This window comes from Scomber scombrus, chromosome 4 (genome assembly GCF_963691925.1).
Source record: "Scomber scombrus chromosome 4, fScoSco1.1, whole genome shotgun sequence".
Lineage (NCBI taxonomy): Eukaryota > Metazoa > Chordata > Actinopteri > Scombriformes > Scombridae > Scomber > Scomber scombrus.
Window position 1 is genome coordinate 31,446,577 of NC_084973.1, and position 21,085 is coordinate 31,467,661.

At 40.2% G+C, this 21,085-nt stretch overlaps 1 protein-coding gene across 1 annotated transcript; it reads right to left on the bottom strand.

Moving 5' to 3' along the window:
* Positions 1–539: 539 nt before the first annotated feature.
* On the bottom strand, positions 540–20,444 carry LOC133978558 (P2X purinoceptor 4-like). The gene is made up of 13 exons (XM_062416822.1): positions 20,313–20,444; positions 17,629–17,776; positions 17,468–17,539; positions 15,481–15,553; positions 12,532–12,628; positions 11,198–11,278; positions 10,031–10,166; positions 8,397–8,533; positions 6,247–6,337; positions 5,222–5,287; positions 2,266–2,370; positions 1,979–2,086; positions 540–1,049 (listed from the first exon to the last, which is right to left on the bottom strand). Exons 1-13 carry the CDS (start codon positions 20,429–20,431, stop codon positions 540–542), a joined length of 1,743 nt encoding a protein of 580 aa, XP_062272806.1. The 5' UTR covers positions 20,432–20,444.
* Between the last annotated feature and the right edge of the window lie 641 nt (positions 20,445–21,085).

The following is a 21,085-nucleotide window of genomic DNA, read 5'->3' on the forward strand; positions in this document are numbered from 1 at the left end:
CTTTAAAATGTGAGACTCTGTCTAGAGGGAGTTTGTTCTTCTTTTTTTTTTTTTTTACTATGACTCATTTTATGTTTGATGTGGAGGTTATGTTTTTCCTTTAAATGATGCTTATCTATCTCATATATAGGAACAAAAGCCTTTATCTTTCCATATGATATGACGGATGCAAACACATTCCTGGCAGGAGAAATATTAGCACTGGGTTTTTTTTAAAGAAGCTTTTTCTGCCCTATAAAAGGTAAAAAGCTGCTTAAAAAGAGAGTGAAACAGAAAAATGGCTTCAGAGATTTTTTTTTTTTTACTGAGCAGCCAAACGACTTGATGAATGATCTTTGGAAACGTGGTGATTCATTCAACTTGTCACGTTTTTCTTCCTCTCTGACTCGACGCAAGCTGACAAAAACTGACTCATTTTCTTCTTCACGCCAAGCTGAGTGAAGTTATTGCATTTTTTTTTGCTTTGTAAGGCAGATCTTAACATATAGACGCTGTTAGTATGTCAGAGAGTAAGGAAGGGGGGGGGGGGATATGTTCCATCACAGCTCTCCATTGTTGCACGCCTGCATTGACGCCATCCTGGCAGGCGTGAGGCCGCTGTACTGTCCGTCCAGGCTCGGATACTCCTCCCTGACTCTCCGCACGCAGCAGCTGGGGATGACAGGGTGAGCGTCTTCAGGTGGGACCCCGATCCTCCAGCTGATGTATTGCGTGTAGGCGCAGTGACGCAGCGCGGTGGTCTGACCCCCCCGATCACCCAGCGGGCTCAGAGGGTCTCGGTACAGAAGCACGGCCTCCAGCAGCGAGCGGCACAACACCAGCCGCTCGAACAGAGGAGACGTGGTGATGCAGGCGCCGTCGCTACGCCGACAGCACAGCTGCTCCTGAGGGAGAGAGGAGGGGGGGCAGCGGTCACACTTACACCAGGCTGGACGACGGGGGCTGCTGTTCGGGTCGGGTTTAGGGGCGAGAAGCTGCTCGGCTTTGGGATCAGCGTTGGCGTCCGGCTGCAGCAGAGAGAGGACGGCTCTCAGGTGTCCTGTGTTCTCCTGTAAGGACGAGAAGAACATTTCAAATGATAATAAGATTAACCTTTGTGTCGTCATGCCGGGTCAAATTGACCCGTCTGTTTTGACGGTTCCTTCTTTCCTTCCTTTCTTCCGTCTGTCCTTCCTCCCTCCTTCTCTTTCTTTCCTTCCTCTCTTTCCACCCTTCCTTCCTTCCTTCCTCCACCCCCTTTCTTCCTTCTTTCTGACCTTCTTTCCTTCCCTCCTTCCTTCCTTCCTATCCTCCCTCCCTCCTTCTTTCCTTCCTTTCCTCCCTCATTCTCTCTTTCTTTGCTCCCTCCCTCCCTCGTTCCTTATTTCCTTTCCTTCCTTCCTCCCTCCTACCTTCCTTCTTTCCTCCCTCCTTCCTTTCCTTTCTTCTTCCCTTCCTCCATTCCTTCCTTCCTCCCTTGACTCGAGGACAACAGGAGGGTTAAATACTTAAAATCTGCACACAAAACTTGGCATCAGTGCTATTCATACATTAAATTAATTACATAATGCATTAAAACATTAAAATAGAAGAACGTCATCAACATGAAACAATAAAATGTGAATTTAAAAGAACAGACGCTTAAATAAAACACAGGAAGTTAAGAACAAACACATAATTATAGTTTAGGAAGATTAATGAGGTAAGTTGAAGGCAGAGCAGAAGAAGAAATTCTTAATATGACATTTTATAATAATAAGAGTGTTTCAGTGTTATCAGGGTTGTCACTGATATTACATTTTGCTCTTTGGACTCAAATACTTTGAGTTGATTAACAGCAGCCGAGTTAATCTGTAAAACTATAAAAAAACATTTCATATCTGCTTTCAGGAATGTTTTCATGAATTAAACCGAAGCTGTTGAAGCTTTAAATCCTCAACGGTTAAAAGTTTGTTTCATCAGTAAAAAAAAATTTCAAAAAGCAGCTGCAGGTTTTTACCTCACGCGGCTGAACTAACATCGGCTTCACGTCTTGTAAACTTTTCTTCTGCGATCTCTTCACCAGTCGAATGTTGTTCTCGTCGACGTAGGACACACACAAGATGCACTGCAACACACACAGACACACACACACACACACAGACACACACAGACAGAGACCTGATGATTATACCAATAAGGACAGCTGTATATAAATAAAAGTGTGTGTATAAACTCATTTCTTCTATTACAGATGTGTCTCTCACACACACACACACACACACATCTGTAATGCTTTGGCGTCACCTTCTGTTTGTCTTGGACCGCCTCCACCTTCTTCTCCGAGTAGTTTTGTCCGACTTCTGCGGAGTAACAGCTGGTTCCAATCAGCCAGTCGATCAGCACGGTCGTCTGCAGAGAAAGAAAGAGAAAAAAAAAACAGGTGAGAAACAACACAATACACCTAATCTACACATATATTCATTACACACACACAGAGAGGAATTAAGTGTCAGGAGATGCAGTTCCGCTAATGGCCACAAGATGCTGCTCCAAGCGAATACTGAGCAGGGTTTTTGCAGTGCAGTCAGGGTCTCTGCAGTCTAATGATTGTCATGTTGGTGAGTTTGAATATATTGTCTTCTCTGCAACACAATATTAAGGCTTTAACCCTCCTATTGTCCTCGAGTCAAGGAAGGAAGGGAGGAAGGAAGGAAGGAAGGAGGGAAGAAAGGAAAGGAAGCAGGAAGGAAGGGAGGAAAGGAAAGAAGGAAGGGAGGAAGGAAGGAAGGAAGGAGGAAAAAATGAAGGAAGGAGGGAGGGAGAAAGGAAAAGAGGAAGGGAGGAAGGAAGGAAAGAAGGAAGGGAGGAAGGGGGAGGAAGGAAGGAAAGAAGGAAGGGAGGAAGGTAGGCGGGAGGAAAGAAAGAGAGAAGGAGGGAGGGGGGAAAGAAGGAAGGGAGGAAGGAAATGAGGGAAGGAATGAAGGAGGGAGGGAGGGAGGAAGGAAGAAAGGGGGATGGAGGAAGCAAAGAAGTAAGGGAGGAAAGAGAGAGGAAGGAAAGAAAGAGAGAAGGAGGGAGGGAGGAAGGACAGACGGAAGGAAGGAAGGGAGGAAAGAAGGAACAGTCAAGACAGACGGGGTTAATTTGACCCGGGAGGACGACAGGAAGGTTAATGCCATCATGGTGCACGAAAACCAAAACAACAGGAGGTGAAACTAAAAAGCTTGTGAGAGTTTCTGCAGCTGATGACGAGTCTCTGCTTTCACTTAACTTTCTTTTCTGTTTTCACTGTAGCTCTGATTCACCATCATTCATCTCACAAACTAACTGGTATCATACAGTCTGATGCAGATTTGATTATAGGCGTCTCACACAATGTGAAACCTACATTTTACCATAGTAGATGTTGCACAGTCTGAAGGCTCCATAAGTGTATTTTGAGTTAAAAGGTCTCCCACCCATTGCCCAAACTTGCATTGTCTGGCTACAATAAATAAAACATCCACACTAATTCTACACATTAAGAATGACATATGATTCATTACAGTATTGTGTTTGCACAGTCAGTATATAACGCTAAATATAACACTAGTAAGGTTGACTACAACGTCTCATTCTCAAAACCTCCACCGACAGACATCAAATCATCTGCACGTTTTTTTCCAGCTGTTTCCTCATCTGTTTTCCTTCATTTTTTAAAATCAGATTTCAGCAGCTGCTCGTTGCATTTTGAGACAGGAAGTGGTGTCCAGTCAAAGCGCACCAAAGAAAATTAACTATATTCAGTCTGATTAGTGTTTAGTATCAATCGAATGATGGTTGAAGAAAGTTTCTAAGCAAAACATTGTGAATATATGATGGTTCAAAGCTCTAAAATGTGATAATTTGTTGTAATTCTTGGTCTTGCACTATTGTAAACGTAATATTTTGGAGTTTTGGACGATTGGTTGGTGCAAAATGACGACAGATAAGAAATCACCTCAGACTCAAGGATCCTATGATAAGTGTAGAAGCCAAATAATGTAATAATGACCGATAACGTAATACATTTGCCTGTTTTTTAATATAATAAGCCAATAATGTAATAAAAGTCCTGAACCAATAACGTAAGAAGTTATTGCGTTATTGGCCTGGTAAAAATAAAATGAAAACCTTTGCAAATGTAATAACTGGAGCCGATAAAGTAATAATATTATTTTATTTAAGTTTAATGTCTTGGATATCACTGAAGACACTCCATAATAACTTATTACGTTATTGGCCAGTTTTTTACGTTATTGGTCGTTATTACGTAATTGGACGTTATTACATTATCTGTCATTATTACGTTATTACATTATCGGTCATTATTACGTTATCTGTAGTTATTACGTTATCGGTCATTATTACGTTATTACATTATCGGTCATTATTACGTTATCTGTAGTTATTACGTTATCGGTCATTATTACGTTATCTGTAGTTATTACGTTATCTGTCGTTATTACGTTATCGTCATTATTACGTTATCTGTCCATATTACGTTATTGGTCATTATTACGTTAACGGTCATTATTGCGTTATCTGTCGTTATTACGTTATCAATCTGACGTTATCGGTCGTTATTCCGTTATCGGTCATTATTACATTATTGGTCGTAATTACGTTATCGTCGTAATTATGTTATCTGTCGTTATTCCATTATCGGTCGTTATTCCGTTATCGGTCGTTATTCCGTTATACGTCATTATTTCTTTATCGGTCGTTATTACGTTATCGGTCGTAATTACGTTATCACGTCATCGATTATTATTATGTTATCGGTCATTATTACGTTATCGGCAGTTATAAGGTTATCGGTCATTATTAGGTTATCTGTTGTTATTGGCTTCTACAATGACCAAATGATTAATCATGTAAATAATGTAAAATATATAATATTCCACATTATATAAGGGATGTTTCATACTGAAAACCTGTTCGGGTGGATCTGTGACGCAGCGATAAATATAAGTTACAGATGCATTGTTCTTGTTGTACTTAATTTCCTCTTAATGTGTTAACTCTATGAGCTAAAGTGTGTGTTTTCCTTCTGTAGTACAGCTGAGTTTTTAGTTTATTTAGCTCTTTGTTATCAGCCAGTAGAGAAATTCATTCAGTTTGTCCAGACTCAGACTCAGCGTCCCACTCTGAAACTTCAACAGAGACTCTCGCTGTCTTCACAACTAAACAGAGGACACAAACACATGAATGGACAATTGTGTGAAGGCGTTCCTCTCACCAGAGCGTAGTACGACAGCGTTGATCCGATGTAGATGATGAGCTGAATGAAGCTGAACTTCCCCGCCTGCAAAATCAGAACAAACTGACACTTGTTTTTTGTTTTTTCCTCCATACATTCTTCTACAGAGTCAAGAACCGGACGTTTTTAGACAGTTTATGAAGCTTCTGGAGGCAAAAAAGGTCACGGAAAAAAAAAGTTCAGCAGCGGCAAACGATGACATTATTTTATTTATCAGACACTAAAGTAATATCACAAGGGCCTGCAATAAATTTAAAGATTTAATTTAGAGATATTAAGTTAAGTCTCAAATATATCGGCATCAGATTTAAATTCACAACATTTCAGAGTCTAATTAATTCAGGAGGTCTTACCTTCGATTAGCCAATTAACAAGAAATGTATCTGCAACTATTTTGAATAACAAAATCAATCGAATAATGTTTGTTTAACGGTAGTTTTTAAGCCAAAAAAAGGCAAATATCTGATGGTTTAAAGGTCCCAAATATGAGCGTTGTTGCATTTCTTGGCCTTTACACTCCTATGAATGTAATATTTTGGTGTTTTGGATGATTGATTGGTCTAAAATGACAAAAAATAAGAAATCATCTCAGACCTCAAAGATGCTCTGATGAGTGTTTTCTGCCATTTAGTAAATAATGTAGAATATATATATAATATTCCACATTATGGGTGAAATATTGCTTGTGTACTTACTTATTACTTTTGTTCTTTATCCTTTTTATTGATGCTCTTTCTAAATTTGCCTTCCACTTGCTGCTGAAAAACCTTAGATTTCCCCACAGTGAGAGTAATAAAGGAATATCTTATCTTAAATAAGACAACATTATAATTTTTTGAAGGTTTACATGAGGCCAAAAAAAGAAAGAAATCTAGTGTGGTGTCTCTCTTTACTCTTTAAGTGATGAAAAAAACCCACTGAGAATCTGACATCGTTCTTAAAAATATAAAAAATTAAAAAGTTATAAAAGTACGAAAGAGAAGAAAGAAAGAAAATGAACCCACGTGTCCAAACACCATGACATCAAACCTGATCCCGAATGCTTTGTACAGCGTTCGCTCCTCCACTCCGTTCACTATGTTGTACTTTGCGTATCTGATCCAAAAAAAAAACAGGAGATACGATCAATACCTAAAAAACACTTTAAGATTCACTGAAACAAACAAGATGTGACGGATGAACTTAAAGCAGCTTCACGAGACAGACATGAATTCATAAAGAGTTTCTGACTCTTTTAATTCATAGTTATATTGATGCAGTCCTGCTTTATCTCCAACTGAGACATTCAACCAAAACACTTTATTTAACCTTCATGTCGTCTTCCCGGGTCAAATTGACCCCGTCTGTTTTGACTGTTCCTCCCTTCCGTCTGTCCTTCCTTCCTCCCTCCTTCTCTTTCTTTCCTTCCTCTCTCTTTCTTCCCTTCCTTCTTCCATCCCCCTTTCTTCCTTCCTTCTGTCCTTCCTTCCTCCCTCCCCTCCTTCTTTACTTTTCTCTTTCTTTCCTCCCCCTACCTTCCTTCTTTCCTTTCTCCCCCTTCCTCTCCCCTCCTCCCTTCTTTTCCTTTCCTTTTCCTCCCTCTCTTTCCTCCCTCCTTCTCTCTTTCTTTCCTCCCACATACCTTCCTTCCTCTGTCCTTCTTTCTTTCCTTCCTCTTTTCCTTTCTCCCTCCGTCCTTCCTTCCTTTCCTTCCTCCCTTCGTTCGTTCGTTCCTCCCTCCTTTCCTTCCTTCTTCCTCCCTTCATCCTTTCCTTCTTTCTTCCTCCCTTCCTTCCTTCCTTCCTTCCTTCCTTCGTTCCTCCCTCCCTCCTTTCCTTTCTTCCTCCTCCCTTTCCTTCTTCCCTTTGTCCTTTCCTTCTTTCTTCCTCCCTTCCTTCCTCCCCTCCTTCCTTGACTCGAAGACAACAGGAGGGTTAATACACTGTTCTGTTTAGGTGAAACATCCAAAGACTATGACTTATAAAAACATGTCACATCTCTTTAGTTTTGTCTTTTAAACCTATTTTTTACTATTTTTACATTATCACTTATTTTTTCTCGTGTACTTTGGTCTTAATTTTTCTTTTTCTCAGTCTACACTTGTTCTGTCTTATTATCAGCTTGTCAATCAACTGTGAAGCACTTTGAACTACATTAACCTGTATTAAAAGCTGCTATATAAATAAAGTTTGATTGATTGATCCTTGCTGCCTCTCACTGGTCGCCTTTGAGTTTTATAATTAATTTTAAAGATTTTACTTTTTAAAGCCTTTGCATGTTTACTTATGACTTATGACTTTCATCCATATATGAGGGTGATTTATGACCTATTTATGGTTCCTATTCAGGGTAACCTTGCCTTTGCTGTCCGGTAACTAACTAACTTATTTTTTATATTCCAGCTTTTTCTTAATTGATGTGAATGTGTGTAACTGTTTTTAATTAGATTAGATTTTTTATTTTCTTTATTTATTGGATTTTTACTTCTTGTTTTTACAGTAAAGCGCTTTTAAAGTAGAAGTCATGTCAGATTTATATACTTGAGTTAACCCTTACATAATGTTCATATTCTGACTCATATTTCATAAGTTCCTCATCAGTCTTTAATGAATGTTTGATTCATCTCATGGATTTCATACTCCAGGAGAACATTTTATAGAATATGATGAATAAAACAACATGCCTGAATGCTGATAATTTTTTAATAAACAGCGGTCAAATTTGTACATTTACATGTATAAAAATGTGTATCAGCTGCACAAAAATAGAAAAAGATGCATTTTATTACCATTTTTGTGTGCGGTGGGTCACATTAGGAAAAGTCTGGCTAAAAGAAATGTGTATAAGGTGTTTTTACAACTCTTAAAATGTAAAGAATGGGTCGAATTTGAGCCTGAAGAGTATGTAAGGGTTAATTACACATCAGTATTCAGTAAGTCAGTCAGTCTCCTATACAGCTGCAAAACACATGAAGAGAAACATGTTTTGAATATTTTTTAAATTTTCAGATTTTCATGTAAATTCACAGATATTCACTTTTGGAATTCCCCCTTTTCAGGAAAATGCCAACGCTTCCCGTGATGGTCACAACTTTCCATTTAGCATAAAATGTTGATGAGCATAATGAACTTGACCTTTGACCCCATGGAGTGACCCCCCCCCTTCCCTCCCTCACCTGAAGTTGAGGCCGGGGTAGAGGGTCTTGTTGCTCTCTTTCTCGTCCAGGCGTCTGAAGGAGTATCTGGGCAGGCAGCGCCTCGACAGCCGGTCCAGGTTGCAGTCCCATTTGATCTGGATGCCGATGACGCCCCCCTGTGGTCGACAGTGGGAATGGCATCAACACAACACCACACAAAGCCTTTTTTTCTCCTTTTTTTTTTAACATCAGGGATCAAATTTAATAAGCTTCTCTGGAACCGGAAACTGGCCAAAAATTACCTCTGTTTGCAGACTGGAAGTAAAAGCATTTTATTAACTTAAATCACTCCTTTCTCAGCTGGTGTTCAGAAGGAGCTCAAGAGGTGTGTGTGACATTGCAGAAATAACAAGTTCCCCCTCATGTCGGGAAAAGAAGTTTACAGAAGATGCAGATAAAGGGGAAATGGCTAGGTTCAAATCATGTGGTATGTGCATATACTGTATATGCAAAGTGCTGCAATAAGGGAATTGTAAAATTAAAAAAAAATTAAAAAGTGATTGAATGGAGCTAATTTCACTAGTCAAATTATTACCTACTATTTGAATTTACTAATGAGTTACTTTTATTTTTTAACCTGTGTGAGTAGCTTTGTTTACAGCCTATGAAGCATGAATGGCTCATATGTATATATCTATGAAAGAATGGAGTGTACATATATATCTATATAAAAGCACAACACCTCATCAGTATGGGACGATCATCTGCTAATCTGAAGATCACCGGTTCTATTCCCAGCTCCTCCAGTCTGCATGTCGATGTGTTCTTAGGCAAGATGCTTAAACCCAAATTGCTTCGAATGGTTGCGCCAACGGTGTATTTATGTGTGAGTGAATGTTGGTTTCCTCCTGATGAGCAGGTTGGCTCCCTGTGTGGTAGCTCCTGTCATCCGTGTGTGAATGGGTGAATGAGACATGTAGTGTAAAAGCAGTTTAAGTGGTAAAAAGACGTAGAAGCAGTTTCTACTTTACGGCTCTCAATGTCATAAAACAGCGACGTCACCCCTCTCTCCTTCGGGAGTATCCTTGCTCTTTACTGAAAGTCATAAATGAGTTTTAAAGACTTTTGAGGTGGAAGTAGTTTGAGTCCTAAGTTAACTTTCAGGTTGATTTCTAGAAGTGATTTTGAGAAGTTTGGTAAATATGTGCCCAGAACATGTTACAGATTAAAGGGCATTTAACCAAAGTTCTCAGGTGTGAAGGTTTAAGGACTCGACTTTCAGACAAACTGATGTGAGGTGCATAGGTATTTCTAGAGGACAGAAACAGGTCAGGTTAAAATGACGCTGCTGATTCTCACTCATAACGAAAACAGCTTGACACTTGTTGTGGCAACGCTTCCCTTTTTTCCCACTGTTTCATTTCAACTTTAGCCGATCCCTCGTCGAGGAGAAATGACTCACAAGCTGAACAAGTGGGCTCAGTACGAGAGGAGAGGGGAAGTGGAACCCAAAAAGTGCATTTCCTGTTGGCAAAGTTCATCAGTTCCACAGATCAGCTGAAGCAGAATTTACAAAACAACCTATTTGATTTATTTATCAGCAATGTTTTAACTAATAATAATAATAATACATAAATAAATATGACCAGAAACATTCAGACGTGTCCTCTCACCTCTATCGCTATATCAGAGAACTTTTCTCCGGCCTCTCGTACGATGTCTCCCAGTCTGAAGATGGGACACAAGGGGTCGCCGGTCCTCTGGCAGCTCCTCAGGTAGGCGTCGTTCATCTCGGGGAGGATGTTCCTCCTGGAAGACGAAAGTTCATGTTACCTTTGATGCTTTTGTTTTGGCTTCAGAGGATTTTCTACTATGACAAAAACAAAATCCTGCAGGAAAATATACATGCAAAATATTTCACTTATCTCTATGGTGATAAAACACAAAGACAATGTGATAAATCAATAGTTAAATAAACAAGATGACAGAATAATTGCTATGAATGCTATGTTTCATTTTCCTTGTTTTTTATTGTGTGGCACAGGTGGAAACTAGGGCTGGGCGATAAGGATAAAATCAAATATAACTATATTTTTGACTGAATACCTCGATATCGCAACAATATTGTAGAGATGACTGTTGGTGCTGATAATGTAATAATTTCCCAATAATGTAATAAAAAAAAACCCTCATAACACAAAAATAAGGTTAACCCAATAACGTAATAACCTCCTGTTAATGTAATAATTTATTACATCATTGGTACAGAGATTGTTACATTATTGGGAAATGCACTTTATTACATTATCTGGAAGTTATTACATTTTTTATTGAATTATGAGGGTTTTTTTTATTACATTATCCGGTTCTACAGTACTTTCACAAAATATTTACACTGTGATTTTTGATAAATAATCATCAGTTATGTGGATATAAAGGCAAAGTTGGTAAAAGGTAAATAATAGAACAGCTAGAACAATCTGATAAGTTCAGAAAATTACCATTAAAACCAGGAAAATACTTTTATGTCACATCATGATATTACAATATGTTAAACTAACCAGACAGTTAACCCTAAGGAGGGTAGAATAATGACAAAGTGGGTAAAAGGCAGGAAAAAAACACCTATGCTATATCACGATGTTACGATATCCAAATTCTAAGATGATATATAGTCTCATATCACGATATCGATATATTGCCCAGCCATACTGGAAACAGCTCACTAATTCCATGTATGTTAAAATAAAGCAGTAGATTTTTGGGGAACAAAGCAAATAAAGCAATCAATCATTTTAATCTAAATAAGTTTAGAGTCTCATCAGAAGCAGTAGTCTCACCTGATGTAGTTGAAGGCTGGAAATCTGATGTTGTTCTTGATGAGAACCGTGAAGTTCTCCGCTGCTGCCAGCAGAGCCGGTCTGCACAATGTTTAACAAGTTAACGTTAGCATACATTTAAAATCAAACATTGGAAACTACACTAAAGTGTCAAGTCTCCGCTTTAATTTGAGTTGGTTTATACTTCAATATTAATATAAACCCAATCATATTAAAGCTGACTTGGCACTTTCATGTAGTATCCAGTATGAAAAATGTATAACTGTTAAAATATTTACTGTCTGAACTGTAACATTAGCATGTAAGTATGATATTTGAATCATTAATCTCAAAGTACAACACAGGCTGATGAACATTAAAAAAATAAATCATGTTTTTCTTCCTTCAGTTGTATGTCTGTTCTTCTTCTCTGTGCAGAATGATGCATGTGCACTAGAGTTTGCTGCTGAAGCAGGAGCGTTTCTTTGAGCTCAGCTTAAAATCTCAGTTTAACACCTACAGTACGTATGAGAAGGATTTATGACATCACAACTAGTCTGGAGCCAATCATGTGCCAGTATAAAACTTGATGAAAACGTGATTTGTGGAAATAGACGAAATTTACATAGAAAAAGGGCTAAATGTCACTTTAACCCTCCTGTTGTCCTTGAGTCAAGGAAGGAAGAAAGGAATAAGGAAGGATGGAAGGGAGGAAGAAGGAAGGAAAGGAGGGAGGGAGGGAGAAGGAAGGATGGAAGGGAGGAAGGAAGGATGGAAGGGAGGAAGAAGGAAGGAAAGGAGGGAGGGAGGGAGAGAGGAAGGAAGGAAAGAAAGGAGGAAGGAAAAAGGAAGGAAAGTAGGGAAGAAGGAAGGAGGGAGGGAAGGAAGGAAGAAAGGAAGGAAAGGAGGGAGGAAGGAAAGGAAAGAAGGAAGGGAGGACGGAGGAAAGAAGGAAGGAAGGAAGGTAGGAAGGAGGGAGGGAGGGAGAAAAGAAAAGAGGAAGGGAGGAAGGAAGGAAAGAAGGACAGAGGAAAGAAGGAAGGGAGGAAGGTAGGAGGGAGAAAGGAAAAAAGGAAGGGAGGAAGGAAGGAAAGAAGGACAGAGGAAAGAAGGAAGGGAGAGGAAAGAAAGATAGAAGGAGGGAGGGAAAGAAGGACAGAATGAAGGAAGAAAGGGGGATGGAGGAAGGAAAGAAGGAAGGGAGGAAAGAGAGAGGAAGGAAAGAAAGAAAGAGAGAAGGAGGGAGGGAGGAAAGAAGGAACAGTCAAGACAGACGGGGTAAAGGTTAACTACATATTGACACAGAGCAAAAACTATTTATATATGAAGGAGTTAAATAAAGTGACGTCTCTTACCTCGGAGGTTTCGTCTTGGCTTCAACGGGACACCAGGCAGAGACCTCACAGGTTTTCTTCAACACATCAAACTTCACACATGATCCCGTCTGAATCCCTGCAGAAGGAAAACAAAAACAGTCCTTTAGACTCTTCTGACTGTCATAACAGGCATTTCATCTGTAACATACATCATTAACCTTCCTGCCGTCCTCCCGGGTCAAATTGACCCTGTCCGTTTTGACTGTTCCTTATTTCCTCCCCTTCCTTCCTCCTTCTCTCTTTCGTTCCTTCATCTCTCTTTCCTTCCTCCCTCCCTCCTCCTTCTTTCCTTCCTTCCCTCCCTCCCTCCTTTCCTTCCTCCGTCCTTCTTTATTTCCCTCCTTCCTTCCTTCCTCCCTCCTTCTCTCTTTCGTTCCTTCATCTCTCTTTCCTCCCTCCTTCCCTCCTTCTTTCCTTCCCTCCCTCCCTTCCTCCGTCCTTCTTTATTTCCCTCCTTCCTTCCTTTCTTCCTTCTTTGATTTCCTTCCTTCCCCTTTTCCTTCCTTCTTCCTCCCTTCTTTCCTTCCTTCCTTCCTTCCTTCCTACTTCCTCCCTTCCATACTTCCTTCCTTCTTCCCTTCCTTCTTTCCTTCCTTCCTCTTTTCCTTCCTTCCTTCTTCCTCTTTTCCTTCCTTCCTGCTTCCTCCCTTCCTTCCTTCTTCCTCCCTTCTTTCCTTCCTTCCTCTTTTCCTTCCTTCCTTCCTGCTTCCTCCCTTCCTTCCTGCTTCCTCCCTTCCTTCCTGCTAACTCCCTTCCTTCCTTCTTCCTTCCTTCCTTGACTCGAGGACAACAGGAGGGTTAAAATCAACAGTGAGATGAGAACGACAGCTGGGTGAAGCTACGACTGCAACACATCAGTGATAAATTCCTCTGTTGGGGTCAGCTGGTGCAAAAAGTGAAAACAAGCAGTTAAATATCTGTTCTGTCTCCTCTTCATGAATAAAGATGCTGTAGCTTCACAAATCACTGATGGGAAATATTTTGCTCACAGAAAACGAACAATCTGAACTTAAAAAGGCAACAAGGCAAATTTAAAGTGCTTTACATAAAAACATAAAATGCATCAGGACAGAATATAAAAGCAACACATGGCAAAAATAAAGACATTTAAACATGAATAAAAGTGTTAAATTAGAAATTAAATTAAGCTAAAAGCACAATAGGTGCAGTGTGTGGGATTTAGTGACATCTAGTGGTGAGATTGTAGATTGCAACCAACCGAGTATTCCTCTAAACTACGGTGGCCTATAAACAGGAAGTGTCTCTTTAGATTTGTCTCTGTGGAAGAAGACCTGCTCCCTATCTAAGACAAGGGGGTCAAACATGAGGCCTGTGGGCCAGAACCAGACCGCCAAGAGGTCCAATCCGGCCCACTTTAGTTCCTGTCTTCTTTTCCTTCCTTCCATACTTTTTCTTCTTTCCCTCTTTTCTTCCCTCCCTCCCTCCCTGTCTTCTTTTCCTTCCTTCCTTCCTTCCTTCCATCTGTCCTTCCCCCCTTTCCCTCCAACTTTCCTTCTTTCCTTCCTTGCATCTGTCCTTCCTTCTGTCCTTCCTTCCTCCCTCCCTCCCTTCCTGTCTTCTTTTCCTTCCATTTGTCCTTCCTGTCTTCTTTTCCTTCCTTCTTTCCTTCCCTTTCCCTCCATCTTTCCTTCCTTCCTTCCTTCCATCTGTCCTCCCTTCCTCCTTTCCTTCCCTCTATCTTCCCTTCCTTCTTTCCTTCCTTGCATCTGTCCTTCCCTCCTTTCCTCCTTCGGTCCTTCCTTCCTCCATGTCTTCTTTTCCTTCCTTCTTTCTTTGCCCTCCCTCCTCCCTTCCTTCCTTCTTTTTAATGATCGGGCCCACATCAGATCAAATTAACTGTATGTTGCCCTTGAATGAAAATGAGTTTGACCCTCCTGTTTCTATGGTAACCAAAACACAAACATTCTTAATTTAAGGTGATTATACTCTAATTAAAAACACACTTATGGATATATTATAATCCATTTCATTAAATGCCACTAAATTCTACACACTGGTCCTTTAAAGATATTTCCTTTAGTAGCAGGAAATGGCTCCATGCAGAGAAACTTACCAAAGCTGAACGCTGAAATGCCATCGGACACAAAGCCAGAAAACAACATTAAAGCCCCTGAAAACTTGCCTTTAAAATCTAGCATCTCTCTATAACGTTACTAAATAACCAAAACTTCTATGACTTTGTTTTCAGGAACTTTTAACTTCAGAAATTGTCTTTAACCCTCCTGTTGTCCTCAAGTCGAGGAAGGAACGGAGGAAGGAGGGAGGGAAGAAGGAAGGAAAGGAGTAAGGAAAGAAGAAGGAAGGAAAGGAAGGAAGGAAAGGAGGGAGGGAAGGAAGGAAGGAAAGAAGGAGGGAGGGCGAAAGGAAAAGAGGAAGGGAGGAAGGAAGGAAAGAAGGACAAAGGAAAGAAGGAAGAGGGGAAGGTAGGGGGAGGAAGGAAAGAAGGAAGGGAGGAAGGAAAGAAGTAAGGAAGGGAGGAAGTAAAGAAAGGAAAGCAGGAAGGGAGGAAAGAGAGAGGAAGAAAAGAAAGAGAGAAGGAGGGAGGAAGGAAAGAAGGAAGGGAGGAAATAAGGAAGGAAGGAAGGAAGGAAGGAAGGAAGGAAGGAAGGAAGGAAGGAAGGAAGGAAGGACAGACGGAAGGGAGGAAAGGAAGGAAGGAACAGTTAAAACAGATGAGCAGAAGAGAGAAGGAGGGAATAAGGAAGGACAGAAGGAAGGAAGGAAGGGAGGAAAGAAGGAACACTCAAAACAGACGGGGTCAATTTGACCCGGGAGGACGACAGGAAGGTTAATTCCCAAAAGCAGATCTTTCTATAATGTCGGTTCCCATCTGATTCTTGGCATCTCTCCGCTGTCTCTAACTAATAAAGCCAAAAAACATAAACAAATAAATCAAAGTTACTGTACCATGGCTCTGCTGGTCCCAGTGTCCTTTCTCACAGTCTTTATCAATACGACACAATCTGCCTTTACTGGGAACCTGGAATATAAACACTGCTGCAAAATAAGAAAGTTTTGAAAACTTTTCATCTGAACCATTAAACAGCACGATCAGCTGTTACAGATCAGAGCCTCGTTACGCGTTTCACAAAAAGATGAAGACGCTGAGAAATGATTTTAGATTAACAAGTGATGCTCATAAGAGGCTGAGAGAGAATTAACCCTCCTGTTGACCTCGAGTCAAGGAAGGAAGGAAGGAAGGAAGGAAGAAGGAAGGAAAGGAGGAAGGAGGAAGGATGGAAGGGAGGAAAGAAGAAGGAAGGAAGGGAGGGAGGGAGGAAGGAAGAAGGAACTAAAGGAGGGAGGGAGGAAGAAGGGAGGAAGAAGGAAGGGAGGAGGAGGGAAAGGAGGGAGGAAAGGAGGAAAGAAGAAGGAAGGAAGGAGGGGAGGAATGAAGGAAGGAAAGTAGGGGAGGAAGGGAGGAAAGGAAAGAAGGAAGGAAAGGAGGGAGGACGGAAGGGAGGGAAGGAAGAAGAAGGAAGGAAAGGAGGGTGGAAGGAAGGAATGGAGGAAAGAAGAAGGAAGGAAGGAGGGAAGGAATGAAGGAAGGAAAGGAGGGAGGAAGGGAGGAAAGGAAAGAAGGAAGGGAGGAAGGAAAGGAAAGGAGGGAGGGAGGGAGGAAAGAAGGAGGGAGGGAGGGAGGGAGAAAGGAAAAGAGGAAGGAAGGAAGGAAGGAAAGAAGGACACAGAAAAGAAGGAAGGGATGAAGGTAGGGGGGAGGAAAGAAAGAGAAGGGGGGGAAGGAGGAAGGAAAGGAAGGAAGGAGGGAAGGAAAGAAGGAACAGTCAAAACAGACGGGGTCAATTTGACCGGGGAGGACGACACGAAGGTTAAAGAGCAGGTCAGTCACTTCCTCCTGTTTCATACTGAATATTAAAACCTTTCAACAGTGATTATAAAGTAGATGATCAGCTTCTATTGAGCTTCATCAGTGTGAGTTAGTCATATCAAGTGATATCTGACACATTTACAGTCTGTTTAGCATCAGATTCCCTCTTAGTGTTTCCCTGTTGAGCTGTGGTGTAACCATAGTAACACAAAGACGTTGCTACTAAAAACACTGTAACGTTGAAACATAGAAGATGAAGATTTCACTCTTTTACTCTCCTCCTCCTTTCTTCCTCTTCTTCATCCCCTTTTCTTTCTTTCCTAATTTTCTTCCTCATTCTCCTCCTTTCTTTTCTCTTCTTTCATTCCTCAACTTCCTCCTCCTTTTTCTTTCTTTCTTCCTCCTCCTTGTTCCTTCTCTTTCTTTCACTTATTTCTTTCCTTATCTTCTTCCTTCTTCCTATCTTTCCTCGTCTTCCTCTTCTCCTTTCTATCTCTTTCATTCCTCATCTTCCTCCTTGTTCTTTCTCTCTTTCATTCCTTCCTTCCACTTCTTTCTTTCCTAATCTTCTTCCTTCTTTCCTCATCTTCCTCTTCGTTCTGCTCATTTTTCTTTTTTCTCTTTCATTCCTCATCTTCCTCCTTGTTCTTGCTTCCTGTTCTTCGTCCTCCTTTTACGTTCTTTCTTCCTTTCCTTCCTTCCTTCTTGGACAGCTGAAGCTTCATATTAGCTTCAGATCAACTTTTAAACATGTTTCCACAGAAGGAGGACTGTGGGTTTAGTCCTCCATCACTTCCATAGTAAACATGATGAAGGATCTTCTAATGGTCAGTATGAACAGGAGGAATCATTACAGACACATAAACACACTTCATGTTCATTTGTTCTCCTGACTGTTGTTTTAAGACACTCTTGAAAAACTGTGAAATTGTCCTTTAACTTCTAAGATTGATTGTAATCAGGAAACGAGGCTCTGGCTGATCTTTGTTAGCATTAAAGTACATTAACTACTTAAAATGACATATATAGAATAAAATAATACTATTAATAAGAAAGAAAGATCACCTCTGGGCATTTCCCTTGCCTCTGACTCTGCGTCACAATGACATTTGTCACCACAAAGAAAGAGTTTTTGTCCTAAAAAGAAAAAAAGAAAAAGGAATAAGTTTTACAGTTTCTCCTCTTCAACAAACACAAACTCACCTTTAGGTCTCTTTATCTCCCACCTGTGAGGGTCCGCTGTAGTCCACCACGTCCCAGACCACGTTGCCGACGCCGGGCAGGTTGGTCTGAGCAACACCTTTCACCTTAGCGGTGACAGAACTCACCACCAGGTCGAACTGCTGGTAGTTCCTGTTCCACAACATCATGATGCTGCAAAACAACAACAACACCAATAAACTGTTAATAGTCTCTTTAGATCCAGAGTTTGGTTTGTCCTTTCTGGGCTACTGTAGAAACAAGGCGGCCTCTGTGGAAGAAGACCTGCTCCCTATCTAAGACAGGGGGGTCAAACATGAGGCCCGTGGGCCAGAACCGGCCTGCAGAGGGGTCCAATAGAGCCCACTTTACTTCCTGTCTTCTTTCCCTCTTTTCTTCCCTCCCTCCATCTATCCTTCCTTCCTTCTTGTCTTCTTTCCCTTCCTTCATTCCTTACTTCCTGTCTTCTTTCCCTTCCTTCATTCCTTACTTCCTCCCTCCCTCCCTTCATTCCTTACTTCCTCCCTCCCTCCCTCCCTTCATTCCTTACTTCCTCCCTCCCTCCCTCTCTTCCATCTTTCCTTCCTCCCTTTCTTCCATCTTTCCATTTATCATTCATATCTTCTTTCCTTCCTTCCTTCCTGTCTTCTTTTCCTTCATTCCCTCTTTCTTCCTTCCCTTTCTTCCATCTTTCCATTTATCATTCATATCTTCCTTCCCTTTCCTCCTTCCTGTATTCATGCTTTCTTCCCGTTTTCTTTTCCTTCCTTCCCTCTTTCCCTTCCTTCATTCCTTATTTCCCCCCTTCCTTCCTTCCATCTATCCTTCATGTCTTCTTTTCCTTCCTTCCTTTCTTCTTTGCCGTCCTCCCTTCCTTTCTGTCTTCTTTTCTGTCTTGTGTGTGGCCCTTGAATGAAAATGAGTTTGACCCTCCTGCTCTAGACATTCAGTTTCAATTGTATTTTATTTTGCTAATTATTTGTTTAGCATTTAATTTACTGGTTTATTTTTATTTATTTTATTTTGAGTTTTAGGATACTATGGAGAGCAAAACCGTTAACCCTCACATACTGTTCATATTCTACCCTCGCAGTTTGTTCCCTTCATAGAAAGTGTCTTTACCAAACATTGAAGCACAAATGTGTTTAGAAAGTATCAATAGTCGATCTGACTGATCAATAAATGTGATTAAACCTTGATTCATGTCTCAGAGAGCAGAGAGAGTGTATTTTTTTTTAGCTTTTCCACCACTAAACATCTCCTATCACACAATATCATGTCCTATTTTACCTCAGACATGAAAATATAACATAGCAATAATGATTGAAATGTTATTTTATATGTAAAGTGTAAAATGAGCAGAACTTTATGGAGCTGTGGGGTTTATTGTATAACCATTAGAGCCATCAGTCTTCACTGCTACATCATAAAAATAAATCATCATAACTACTATCTTATTAAAACTATTAACTATTCATTTCACTAAAACACATGTCAATAGATACGGAGATAATTTAACCCAGAACAGCCTCAATGGACCACAATTTTAGGGTAAAAGAAAACATATTAGGATTTTTTTTTTTACAGCTGTCAAAAGAAAACAGAAATGAATCATTGAATTAACTGATCTTTAATTGATTTACAATCCTACATTTTTATAATTATAACTGGACTGTTTTCTAGTATTGCTTTAACCTCCTGCGTCCTCATATGGTGACGTCACATTTTGGGTTTGCTGGACCTTATACTTCATCCTGCTTAACTTTGGCCTGTCATCTTCATCCGCACACATGTTTGTGCCACCTAGTGGTCACAAAAGCACATTACAGTGTGAAAATGGCAGTTTATTTATGCTCAATAAAGTTTGTTGTTTGATACAAATTTGACTAATTTTAGCGAAAACCACAAGCTAAGACACTGCTAATCAAGATATTTGAGGACATTGGGACTTTATTATCATTGATGTAAATGTAAAGGAAATAAATAACTTTATACACTGGTGAATTTATTGTGTTGTAAAGTAAAATAAACCCATTGTCCCCCATATGTGGACATTATTTATTTCAAAAACTACGTCCGGTTCAAAGACGATGCTTAGTTTTTCAACTCATCAGTTCCTACTACTCCCAAATATCTAGGAGACAATTAAAATGAATGCCAATTAAAAGCTGATTTTCAGTCTTGCTTAGTATTTCTGCCTCTTTTTTTAAGTCTTAAGAGTTGTAGGCTATTCCTTTTTACCTCAGCACTCTCTCTTATTGACTGAAGCTCTTAGTGCCCTGTAGTCGTTTAAGTGATTTTCCAGATTTACACATGGATGTTTTTTCGGGTGTGGGCGTCGTAGCTACTTCAGAGTTGAACAGAGTTTTTTTTTTTGGTGCATTGAAGCTTTTTGCATGATGCTTCCAGCGAAGTAGTGAAAGCAGCAGCTGATTGCAACCATGCAGCCGCTCCCAGGAGTCTGCAGACAGCTTTAAATCTACTCACCAGATAATAACCAGGATGCAGCTTTAAATCGACTCACCAGATAATAACCAGGATGCTGCTTTAAAATCGACTCACCAGATAATAACCAGGATGCAGCTTTAAATCTACTCACCAGATAATAACCAGGATGCAGCTTTAAATCTACTCACCAGATAATAACCAGGATGCAGATTTAACTCTACTCACCAGATAATAACCAGGATGCAGCTTTAAATCTACTCACCAGATCACCACCAGGATGGCTGTGTTCAAAGCCCACTTCAAAGACCCGAGCCGGACACTCTGGATCCGGACCAGTTTATTAGTTTCATACTTGCAGAAGCCGAACAGATCGCAGGGCATGGTGGTGCTGCTAAAAGACTCCAGGCTGCTGTCTGCTTGTTTTGTTAGGGGTCGGGTTGGGTTTTTTTTTTGTTTTTTTTGGAGAGGAGGAGGAATCTCTGACTCATGTCTTGACTCTTCTTCCTGTGTGGAGGGTCACATGTCCAGAGTCCTGCAGCTGCTCTCACTTCCATCATTACCAGCATCGTTACAGACTCAGCAGCTGCAAACATCCACACTGACGTCATTATCTAAACTACAGGAATGCTCTGTTATAGCTATTGATCAAGTGTTGTTTGAGTATTTCTATTTTATTCTACTTTATTATTCCTCTCCTCTACATTTCAGAGAGGGAAATATTCTACTTTATAGTCCTCTAAACATTTGTTTCACAGCTATATTCACATCTTATTATATTTATATTTGTGATGAATTTAGATCACTTTGTAGAGGATCTGTCAAAAAAGCATAAAATAAAATGTTTTTTTAAACAATAAAACGTGCAGAATCCCAGGAAGGGTTAATACCCTTTTAAAAGCACCGTGTATCTGTAGGCTATTTTGCATATTAAGTACTTTAATGTTGATACTTTTGTAATTTAACTTAAGATTTTGAATGCCATGACCTTTATTTGAAAAGGAGTATTAAGTTTTAAGTGTTTACTATATATCAATA

Coding starts and splice junctions, on each gene's coding strand:
- LOC133978558 (XM_062416822.1), bottom strand. CDS start 20,431: ATGCCCTGCGATCTGTTCGGCTTCTGCAAGTATGAAACTAATAAACTG. Junction 10,167..11,197: donor CCAGCCTTCAACTACATCAG/GTGAGACTACTG, acceptor TTCGTCTTCCAG/GAGGAACATCCTCCCCGAGA. Junction 1,050..1,978: donor TGTTAGTTCAGCCGCGTGAG/GTAAAAACCTGC, acceptor TCGTCCTTACAG/GAGAACACAGGACACCTGAG.